The sequence below is a fragment of the Hyla sarda genome, chromosome 3 (genome assembly GCF_029499605.1).
Source record: "Hyla sarda isolate aHylSar1 chromosome 3, aHylSar1.hap1, whole genome shotgun sequence".
In the NCBI taxonomy this organism is placed as follows: Eukaryota; Metazoa; Chordata; class Amphibia; order Anura; family Hylidae; genus Hyla; species Hyla sarda.
Window position 1 is genome coordinate 329665932 of NC_079191.1, and position 12119 is coordinate 329678050.

General features: G+C 44.3%; 1 protein-coding gene across 13 annotated transcripts in view; it reads left to right on the forward strand.

The window, feature by feature from the left end:
- The window catches only part of SYNE1 (spectrin repeat containing nuclear envelope protein 1), a 483893-nt gene that overhangs the window by 328275 nt on the left and 143499 nt on the right, over positions 1-12119 (forward strand). For all 13 annotated transcript variants that reach the window (XM_056567280.1, XM_056567285.1, XM_056567279.1 and 10 more), the window contains 3 exons: positions 975-1137; positions 3541-3696; positions 8489-8641. In XM_056567280.1, the coding sequence (XP_056423255.1) occupies positions 975-1137; positions 3541-3696; positions 8489-8641 (472 nt within the window). The remainder of the gene's footprint in view (positions 1-974; positions 1138-3540; positions 3697-8488; positions 8642-12119) is intronic.

Genomic DNA, 12119 nt, shown 5'->3' on the forward strand with positions numbered 1-12119 from the left:
AAGTAAGAGTGTCCAACATAATAAGCTTATTGATGGTTATAGGAAGCGACTGATTTCAGGTTTTATATCCAAAGGGTGTGCAACCAAATATTAAGTTAAGGGTGCCAATAATTTTGTCCTGACAATTTTTGGAGTTTTGTGTTCCATTATGTCCAATTAGCTTTTTTTCCTCCCTTTTTTGGTTTAGTTCCAATACACACAAAGGGAATAAACATGTGTATAGCAAAACATGTGTTACTTCAATCCTTTTCTGTGAGAAATACTTAATTTTCTTGAAAGATTTCAGGGGTGCCAACATTTACGGCCATGACTGTATGTGTGAAACGCATGGTCCAGACAAACCTAGCCACTTCTCGGTCAGTTTTTAAAATTGGTAGGCAAGTACACTATATTGTTCTGATCCTCAATGAAAGCATAATTTAAGTTGTGTTAAAATGTAAGTAATGATAAGATTTCTTATATTCAGATTGCTCTAGCCTTGGGGCTAAGGTGAACAATATGAGCTACATGGATCTATCCTGCTTCGGTACAGCAATATGGGGCCAAAAGTAGAAAAGCGGCACTCCCTATGTATGTGAAAAGTGATATTCATTAACCCATCCAAGTTACAGATGCAGTCAACTTGACTGGGTTAATAAATAACACATTTCATGTAGATATGGAGCCCTGCTTCTTTATTTTTAGATGCATGTTTAGGACAAGGTATGGAGTCTAACCTTGTGACCCAGAGCATCTGATTAGGTGTTGAGGGTCCTAGCACAGTGCCCATTTCACATATACATTGTTTATATCTATATGGACAATTTACAGCAGCTAGACTTTTACTATTATGCTCCCTTGTGAATGTATAGACTTGTTCTAAGTGGAAGGAAACCAGAGAATTGAAGTCATGTAATAGCCAAGATATATACCATCTATTTAATATTTGTTAGATGTCCATTGCTCATTCCTCTATGTATGTATGTGCTTTACAGCATGCAACAGAAAATCAAGAAAAGCAAAAAGCTTGTAGAGCAGGAACTAAAAGAAAGAGAAGATGTGGAGAAGGAACTTAATATTATTAAATCCTGGATCAGAGACACCAAGGAAACTTTGCTGAATTCTGCATCAGGAGATATGCACTTGGAAAAATTTCAGGTACTGTATCATGAAAAGAGTAATTTCATCCAAAACTGTTGGGAATTGTCTGTTAATTTTTTTTTTTTTTTAAATAGCAAAGTCGATAGTAGTGTCTAAATCATGGGACCATGACATGACCCATTGTTCCTGATTTACTAAGAGTGTAGTGTAGTTTGCTTCCCCCCCAACAGGTATTTTTCCATGGTATTTACAATTTTTTTTTACAATTTCTTCAATCTGTCGGGTTTTTCAGAGCTCAAATACACTAAATTTTTTGAAGAAACATTAGCAAATACAGTGGGGAAAAAAAGTATTTAGTCAGCCACCAATTGTGCAAGTTATCTTTAAAGAGTTTATTTGCAAATTATGGTGGAAAATAAGTTTTTGGTCACCTATAAACAAGCAAGATTTCTGGCTCTCACAGACCTGTAACTTCTTCTTTAAGAGTCTCCTCTGTCCTCCACTCATTACCTGTATTAATGGCACCTGTTTGAACTTGTTATCATTATAAAAGACACCTGTCCACAACCTCAAATAGTCACTGTTCAAACTCCACTATGGCCAAGACCAAAGAGCTGTCGAAGGACACCAGAAACAAAATTGCAGACCTACACCAGGCTGGGAAGACTGAATCTGCAATAGGCAGGCAGCTTTGTGTGAAGAAATCAACTGTGGGAGCAATTATTAGAAAATGGAAGACATGCAAGACCACTGATAATCTCCCTCAATCTGGGGCTCCACGCAAGATCTTACCCCGTGGTGTCAAAATGATCACAAGAACGGTGAGCAAAAATCCCAGAACCACACAGTGGGACCTAGTGAATGACCTGCAGAGAGCTGGGACAAAAGTAACAAAGGCTAACATCAGTAACACATTACGCCGCTGGGGACTCAAATCATGCAGTGCCAGACGTGTCCCCCTGCTTAAGCCAGTACATGTCCGGGCCCATCTGAAGTTTGCTAGAGAGCATTTGGATGATCTAGAAGGGTATTGGGAGAATGTCCTATGATCAGATGAAACCAAAGTAGAACTTTTTGGTAAAAACTCAACTCGTCGTATTTGGAGGAGAAAGAATGCTGAGTTGCACCCAAAGAACACCATACCTACTGTGAAGCATGGGGATGGAAACATCATGTTTCAGGGCTGTTTTTCTGCTAAGGGACCAGGACGACTGATCTGTGTAAAGGAAAGTATGAATGGGGCCATGCATTGTGAGATTTTGAGTGAAAACCTCCTTCCGTCAGGAAGGATATTGAAGATGAAATGTGGCTGGGTCTTTCAGCATGACAGTGATCCCAAACACACCGCCTGGGCAACAAAGGAGTGGCTTCGTAAGAAGCGTTTCAAGGTCCTGGAGTGGCCTTGCCAGTCTCCAGATCTCAACCCCATAAAAACCTTGGGAGGGAGTTGAAAGTCTGTGTTGCCCAGCGACAGCCCCAAAACGTCACTGCTCTAGAGGAGATCTGCATGGAGGATTGGGCCAAAATACCAGCAACAGTGTGTGAAAACCTTGTGAAGACTTACAGGAAACGTTTGACCTCTGTCATTGCCAACAAAGGGTATATAACAAAGTATTGAGATGAACTTTTGTTATTGACCAAATACTTATTTTCCACCATAATTTGCAAAAAAAAAAATATTTAAGAAACAGATAATGTGTTTTTATGGATTTTTTTTTCTCTGTCTCTCATATTTGAGGTATACCTATGGTGAAAATTACAGGCCTCTCATCTTTTTAAGTGGGAGAACTTTCACAATTGGTGGCTGACTAAATACTTTTTTGCCCCACTATATGTTGAAATTTTTTAAAAATGTTGGGGATATGCCCCTTTTTGGCAGCTCCATCCCATTTAATGGCAGCCACATCCTTTTCCAGATTTCTGACATAAAATGGATTGTTGGTTGGGTTTTTTGATAGCAAATTCTGACACCCGAAGCATGTGACACATTTAGGCGCAAAACCGATTTAAAAAGTGTCGGGATCACTTTAGTAAATTACCCCCATTACTGTTGTTACTCTTGTCACATCTATTTAGACCACAATACGTGAGTTGGTGGGTAAGAAAATTCTCTTAATTAGTACAAATACAGTACCCAACAATACAACACACTGATCTACTCCATTTTCCTGCACTGCTGCCTATTCCATGAGCAGGAACAAATATTCATGCAACCAACCTATAGACAATAATTCATCAGGTATGGAAGGTGCAGGGAAGTCAAGATACAAAAGAGGCATGGTATTGTGGCTTTATAGTAACCACATTAGCCTATAGCAGGACTGCCAAATGTGGCTTTAATCAGCTAGCAGGAAAGGCAGGTCTGCCGCACAGTTAGATGACTGTTGTTTTGTGTAATAAAGGCGTTACTGTGCACAGTATACTGTTCCATGTGATTCATTTCCTTCTCTTTTGTCCAAGGTTCTAATTCAGGAGCTGAATTCTCATCATCAAAAAATGGATAATCTTTCTGGAGAACAGCAGAATAAATATCTGGAAATGTACACAATTCTGCCATCTGAGCTCTCATTGCTGCTCGCTGAAGTGGCATTAGCCCTGGCCAATATGAATGAAGAGGTAAACTAAATATACCATGCACATTTAAAAAAATGTTTTGTAAAAATAATAGGACTCACCAGTCCACATATCCCAAGTACTTAATTATAGTTCAGTTTTTGGCATAAATTGGGACAAAAAAAATAAAATTGGAAATCTTCTTATCACTTGGCAAACATACAAAGTGATTAAAAAGTAGGTGTGGTTCTAAGGGATATGTCGCCTAGATTTTCTTTTACCGATTAGAGCCAGATACTAAAACATGTTTTTTTTTTAATGTAAATTTTATTTTATTTTTAGTACATTATTCTAAGGTCAGCCATCTTGGGTTTGTGTAAGACAGGTTTCTAAGTTCCTTTCACTGTAATGCTGTACAGATGACTTTCCAGCCATCTCTTTCCTATCATTTCAGATAGTAAAGGAAATCTCAGCTTAGTTTTAGGGTCAGAATGGAAGCTGAAAGGTTTCAGGATTATTTATAAAATATAGATAGTAACATTGAAAATTAAAAGAAGAACTTCACAAAAAATTCCTAGAAAATCTGTTGAACATAAAAACTTAATTTACACAATAGGCCACTTTCTGAAGACACATTCCCTTTAACCTCTTAACGACCCAGCATGAGTGTTCTTGTCCTGGGGCTGTAAATGGTTTACAGAGCAGGCTCCTTGCTCTTTTCACTAGCTGAGGGTTAATGCTAAGAGCCAGAACAAAGCAATCACTGTTGCTGGCTATTTTAACAGTTTAGATGCCTATGTCAAAACTAACAGCGGCATTTAGACAGCTATACGACACATAATGGGTAGTCTTATACATTCATATTGTATACAGCATGTACTTTGATGGATATAGCTGTGGCAGAAATATTTACAGTGCAGCAGAGCTGAGTCTGTTATTTTAGACATGGTCACTGCTTATTTCAAATCATGATTTACTAGCTTTTGTTTTACCCTTCTCTTTACTGCATCATCATAACTGAAGCTGGACAAAGATATGAGATGTGTATATGAAAACTACAGACACATTCAGCAAAATTTATTGATGTCTGTGGTAATCATACAAATAAAATGACTCTGCTAATGTTGATAGATATGTCATGTCTATGGCCAGTCTAAGAGAATGGCATGGTGGGGAGCAGTTAAAGGTGCCTTTAGACGCCGCTGTCAGCTTTGACAGCAACAATCTAAAGGGTTAATAGCCGGCTGCGGCATTCGCCGCATGTTGACTATTAATGCCGGCCGTCAGCTACAAAAATCAGCTGGGGGCTGGCCGGTATGACGCGGGCTCAAGTCAGAAGTCCGCGTCATACCCCGTTAACGGCACAAGGACGTGTATACAAGTCCTTGGTTGTTAACCAGTTAAAGGAAATCAGAATGTAGGCCAAATGATTCCTAAAGGCATGATATAATCTGTTCCTATTTCATTGGATGGATGCTGCTTTTTGAGAAAGTTAAAGGGGTTATCCAGGAAAAAAACTTTTTTTTATATATCAACTGGCTCCAGAAAGTTAAACAGATTTGTAAATTACTTCTATTAAAAAATCTTAATCCTTTCAGTACTTATGAGCTTCTGAAATTAAGGTTGTTTTTTTCTGTCTAAGTGCTCTCTGATGACACGTGTCTCGGGAACCACCCATTTTAGAAGCAAATCCCCATAGCAAACCTCTTCTAAACTGGGCGGTTCCCGAGACACGTGTCATCAGAGAGCACTTAGACAGAAAAGAACAACCTTAAAGGAGTAGTCCAGTGGTGATTCAGTGGTGAGCAACTTATCCCCTATCCTAAGGATAGGGGATAAGTTGCAGATCGCGGGGGGTCCGACCCCTGGGGCCCCCCGCGATCTCCTGTACGGAGCCCCGACAGCCCGCTGGAAGGGGGCGTGTCGACCTCCGCACGAGGCGGCGGCCGACACGCCCCCTCAATACAACTCTATGGCAGAGCCGAAGCGCTGCCTTCGGCAATCTCCGGCTCTGCCATTGAGATGTATTGAGGGGGCGTGTCGGCCGCCGCCTCGTGCGGGGGTCGACACCCGCTATCTCAGCGGAGAGCCGGGGCCCCGTACAGAGAGATCGCAGGGGGCCCCAGCGGTCGGACCCCCCGCGATCTCAAACTTATCCCCTATCCTTAGGATAGGGGATAAGTTTTTCACCACTGGACTACCCCTTTAACTTCAAAAGCTCATAAGTACTGAAAGGATTAAGATTTTTTAATAGAAGTGATTTACAAATCTGTTTAACTTTCTGGAGCCAGTTGATATACAAAACATTTTTTTTTTCCTGGATAACCCCTTTAAACTTTAATAGAAGGACAGAGGATCTATTAGGATCAATACATTATAAAATTACTAAATTCTATTTATCTTTTTTTGTTTTTATAAAATTTTTGGTCATGCAAATCCCTTGCATGTTGTCTTGTATGGTTTTTTTTATTTATTTTTTATTTTTCCCCATTAGGAATACTTCATAATTTCATATATAATGTAGAAATTAACATTATATGTATATTTGTAATATACATTGGTTTAAAATAAATTTGTATTTTTTTGTCCCTGCAGTTATTGCCTGTGTGTCTCTGTGAGGAGACTAAATACAGGAAGTGTGGGAGGACAAGCAGGGCTCTGTGCAGTGAGGACAAGCAGGGCTCTGTGCAGTGAGGACAAGCAGGGCTCTGTGCAGTGAGGACAAGCAGGGCTCTGTACAGTGAGGACAAGCAGGGCTCTGTGCAGTGAGGACAAGCAGGGTTCTGTACACTGAGGACAAGCAGGACTTTGTGCACTGAGGACAAGCAGGGATCTATACACCAAGGACAAATAGGGCTTTATGCTTTGAAGACAAGCAGGACTCTTGTGTACTGTGGCTCTGTGACAGGCACCTGACTTACATAGCAGGATGATTGACAAGCCAGGAGCCTGCACAGAGTCCTGCTTCTCCTTCCCTCACTTCCTGTATTTGGTCTCCACACAGAGACACACAGGCAATAGCTACAGGGGCAGGATATTTTCACCCAAAATATACACATTTTTTAACCAGTGTATAACGACAGGTACACTTTAATGTTACAGTGCCCTGGAAATGATATTACAAAACAAAGGAGAAGAGCTCCATGGTACAATACCGTTAGGCTATGTTCCCTTGTCAGAATGTCCGCACGGTAAATCTCTGTGCTGACATTTTGCAGACTGTGAGCTATTTGTAATATACATTAGTTTAAAAGAAATTTGTATATTTTTGTCCCTGCAGCTATTGCCTGTGTGTCTCTGTGAGGAGACTAAATACAGGAAGTGAGGGAGAACAAGCAGGGCTCTGTGCACTGAGGACAAGCAGGGCTCTTTGCACTGAGGACAAGCAGGGCTCTTTGCACTGAGGACAAGCAGGGCTCTTTGCACTGAGGACAAGCAGGGCTCTGTACACTGAGGACAAGCAGGCTCTGTACAGTGAGGACAAGCAGGGCTATGTACAGTGAGGACAAGCAGGCTCTTTACAGGGGGGACAAGTAGGGCTCTGTTTACTGAGGACAAGCAGGGCTCTGTGCACTGAGGACAAGCAGGGCTCTGTGCACTGAGGACAAGCAGGGCTCTGTGCACTGAGGACAAGCAGGGGCTCTGTGCACTGAGGACGAGCAGGGGCTCTGTGCACTGAGGACAAGCAGGGGCTCTGTACACTGAGGACAAGCAGGGGCTCTGTACACTGAGGACAAGCAGGGCTCTGTACACTGAGGACAAGCAGGGCTCTGTACACTGAGGACAAGCAGGGCTCTGTACACCGAGGACAAGCAGGGCTCTGTGCACCAAGGACAATCAGGCTCTGTACAGTGAGGACAAGCAGGGCTCTGTGCAGTGAGGACAAGCAGGGCTCTGTGCAGTGAGGACAAGTAGGGCTCTGTGCAGTGAGGACAAGCAGGGTTCTGTACACTGAAGACAAGCAGGGCTCTGTGCAGTGAGGACAAGCAGGGTTCTGTACACTGAGGACAAGCAGGGTTCTGTACACTGAGGACAAGCAGGGCTCTGTACACTGAGGACAAGCAGGGCTCTGTACACTGAGGACAAGCAGGACTGTGTGCACTGAGGACAAGCAGGGATCTATACACTAAGGACAAATAGGGCTTTATGCTTTGAAGACAAGCAGGACTCTTGTGTACTGTGGCTCTGTGACAGGCACCTGACTTACATAGCAGGATGATTGACAAGCCAGGAGCCTGCACAGAGTCCTGCTTGTCCTGCCCTCACTTCCTGTATTTGGTCTCCACACAGAGACACACAGGCAATAGCTACAGGGGCAGGATATTTTCACCCAAAATATACACATTTTTTAACCAGTGTATAATGACAGGTACACTTTAATGTTACAGTGCCCTGGAAATGATATTACAAAACAAAGGAGAAGAGCTCCATGGTACAATACCGTTAGGCTATATTCCCATGTCAGAATGTCCGCACGGTAAATCTCTGTGCTGACATTTTGCAGACTGTGAGCTTGTCATGCCGGCGTTGGATCGCTTGGGAATGTGCCGTCTCATAGGACATGTCCTTTCTTTCTGCGGACACCAGAGTTTTAATTTCCCCGCCAGATGCAGCGCAGCAGGATCCCATTGAAATCAATTCAAAATGCAATTCTGGTATTTGAACATAGCCTTATGGTTTAACAAACGCTTAGTGTGAACATGCGCTTACTCTGGGTGGTATCCAAGCACAACCTTAATAAGAACTTATGCACCCTCTGCAGCCTTTCCATCAAAAACAATGGGATACTATATTAACCATTTACATTATGCAATACTTATGTCTAATGCCTAAATTTTATGTTTTATTAATGTAGATACAAATGAAACTTAAAGAAGCACAGCAGAATCAAATACTTTACCAGGAGCTGGATAAGCGAATAGCAGAAACTGAGGGAGAACTGAATTCTATTCTAGAAAAATTAAAAGAGAAAGCAACTGATGTGACTGATGCTAGAAAAGATCACACGGTATGTAAGAACAGGCCTAAAGATGTGGTCACAAAATGGATGTTCTGCAGCCAATTCACATGTAAAAAAAAAAAACTGTGTATTACAGCAATGTAGCAGCAAAGTGGATACATTTTTTTTTTAGAAATTGGTTGTACACACTGTGTAAAAAGTCTTCAGAAAATCTTCTCAAAAACTAACCTGTGGGGAAGATTTTAAATCCACTGCATGTCAATTTCTGCTGCATATATGTTGCAGGTTTATTGTGGATTTCTCTATCGGCTTCATTGGGGGACACAGACCATGGGTATATGCTGCTGTCACTAGGAGGCGTGACACTAGGCAACAAGAAAAGTCTGCCCCTCCCAGCAGGATATACCCGCCCACAGGCACCTGAGCTAATCAGTTTTAGCTTAGTGTCTGTAGGAGGCTGACACAGGTCTGGTGCTCTCCAGACCTGGTCGCTTATTTTTTCTTATTTTTGAGATTAGGGATGTATAGTTAGTTTTTTTTCTCTCCCTTTTATTTCCCTATTTTCAGTTGGGGTTTCAGGAACAAAGCGTTCACTGTTTCCCCATTTGCGAAGAAGGGGAACAGACATCGAGTCATGTACTGTCAACCCCTTCTCGACACTGGTCAGCACCTGGGGTTGTACCTCTGGGTCCGGGTCCCCCTACCTTCACTGCTCGTCTTGCTGTCTCAGCCCGGCATGATGCAGGTGTTTAATAGCTGACTGAAGACTTCATGAGGTAAGTTTCTAAAGACAAGGTGAGTATTTCCCCCCCTTTTCTTTACAGGATTCTCAACCTCTGTAGCCCCCCTATTTTGAGCCCACTCCTTTTTATTCATACTGGGGACAGTTTCCTGCTCGGCCATTCTGAACATAGGGGCTAAATGACTGGTGCAGGACTTTTTAATGCGTGCTCTGCCTCCTTTGTGCGCATGCTCCGATTTATTTTTGCTTCGGCCGCATCCATGTGCGATGCGACCGGGGCACCGAAACTTCTGTTTCCTGTCAGCCGCGCTGATCGCGCATGTCTGACGTTTCTCCCTTTTTCCCTGCCGCACATTCAGAGTGATTTTAATGATGGCCGCGGCGAGGTTCTCCTCACGGAACTTAGCTCTGCCCACTCCCCGCTGGCAGGGATTCCTTCCCTATAACGCTGCTGCACACTTATTAGTGGTTTTAGGTTATCTGCCTATCAGCGAGTTGCGCACGCTGCAGGGGTCATTTTGAACCAATGAGCACTTGGCTGGTGCTGACCTTGCTCCCGCCTTCTCATTGCGTCCCCCCCTTCTCTCTCTCTCTCTCTCTCTCTCTCTCTCTCTCTCTCTCTCTCTCTCTCTCTCTCTCTCTCTCTCTCTCTCTCTCTCTCTCTCTCTCTCTCTCCCTCTCTCTCCCTCTCTCTCCCTCTCTCTCCCTCTCTCTCCCTCTCTCTCCCTCTCTCTCTCCCTCTCTCTCCCTCTCTCTCCCTCTCTCTCCCTCTCTCTCCCTCTCTCTCCCTCTGCTGAAGACCGGAGTTTCTTCACACAGCCTGTTTCTTCTCTTCCTGAGAGACACAGACACTGGGTGAGACTGCATCATTTTTATTCTTGCTTGTGCTATTTCAGAACCCAATACTGACCACCCCCCCTTAAGACAGGTACTAGGGGCCCTGGTCACCTAATATGTCTGCATGGGCTGCAAAATTAAAGTGCCTTGTGGTACTGCTGAACCCATTTGTCCTGCATGCACCACTGCGCCCCCCGGCCCTCCTGGTGTTTCTTCACAGGATGTTCCACAACCTGTGGGCTCTGCTCTCCCTCCGGAGTGGATGTCTTCTCTCTCCCAGTCTATTTCCGACTTGGTGCAGGTATCCTGTTCTATGGTGACTGCATTGTAGAAGTCTTCCTTAAGCCAGACCTCCAGGGAGGCTCGCTCTCCTTATTTTAGGCACTCTCACAAGCGCCCTAGGCGTTTGTCCTCTGGTTCGTCTCCAGAGTCCGGAAGCAGGAATAGGTGCTCTCCACATAGTTATCGCCCCTATTTTCCGGCACCACGAAAACGCCCCTCTTCTAAGGGTCGCTCTCCTTGTCGCCGTTTTAGGTTATTACCAAAGAAGAAGTCTTGCAGTACCGACTCCCGACGGAAGTCGACCTCCTTTGGTCCTTTCAGTTCTATGGCTCCAGTAGAGCGCCCAGACCAGGCACCCTCACAGGACATGTAGGCTCTTTCTTTCAAGGCCTGTCCCTCCTGGAAATCGAATAACCGTTTAGGGCATTTCAAGGCCAAGTCAGGCACCCGTTAACCTCCCTCTGCAAGAAGGTACGCCCCCACCCAAAGATTTTTCTCGGGTGGGAAGGCGTTTGTGACTCTTCCGGGACGTCTGGTCTGCCCACGTGCAGGATTCCTGGGTCCGAGATGTCATTTCCAACGCCTATCGGATCGAGTTTGCTTCTTTTCTGAGGGATCGCTTTTTTCCATTCCCGCCAGGTTTCTAGTTCAAGAAAGGGGTTTCCATTTGCCAGATTTGGATCTGAAGCACCTCAAACACAACCTACTCATCCGTCATTTCCGTATGGAGTCTCCGTGCTGTAGTGGCGTCCATGGATCAAGGGGAGTTTCTTCCTCAGTGGACATCCGAGATGCCTACCTCCACATCCCCTTTTTTCCAGCACATCAGTGATATCTTCGCTTTGCAGTTCCAGAGGGCCATTTTCTGTTTGTGGCCCTTCCTTTTGGACTGGCCACTGCTCCGAGGGTCTTCACCAAGGTCCTGGCGGCAGTGATCGCACTCCTGCGAGCAGGGGGTGTATCAGTGATCCCCTACCTGGACGACCTCTGGTCAAGGCCCCAACCAGGGCCCAGAAACAAGAGAGCCTCCGCCTCACTCTTCAGTTTTTGGCCCGTTTCGACTGGGTGGTTAATCAGGACAAGTCCAACCTGACTCCCAACCAGTCTTTTAATCTTCCTGGGACTCCAGTTCGACATAGCGTCCGCCCGGATTCGGCTTCTATTAGGAGGGTTTTGGAACTTGCAGCCCTATCCTGCCGCTCTCCCTACCTGGTCTTCCACCAGGACAGGGTTGTTTTTTGCCCAGTCCCTTCCTTTTTACCTAAGGTTGTTTCCACATTTCATCTAAATTAGGACATCGTCCTTCTGTCTTTTTGTCCTTCTCCGTCTCATCCCAAAGAACGTTTGCTCCATGAGCTTTATGTGGTACGGGCTGTTCGGATTTACCTTTCAGTCACTTCTTTTCGCCAATGTGACTCCTTCTTTGTGCTTACGGAGGGTCATCGTAAGGGACTTCCTTCTTCAGGGACACAATTTCTCAGATCTGTTGTCTTTTCGGAAGCTTACTGCTGCAAGGGGAAGACTCCACCCTTTCGGATCTCAGCTCATTCCACTCGTTCTGTCGGAGCCTCTTGGGCTCTCCGTAACAGGGCTTCAGCTTCGCAAATGTGTAAAGCAGCCACCTGGTTGTCTTTATACACTTTTACGAAATTCTACCGGGTACAT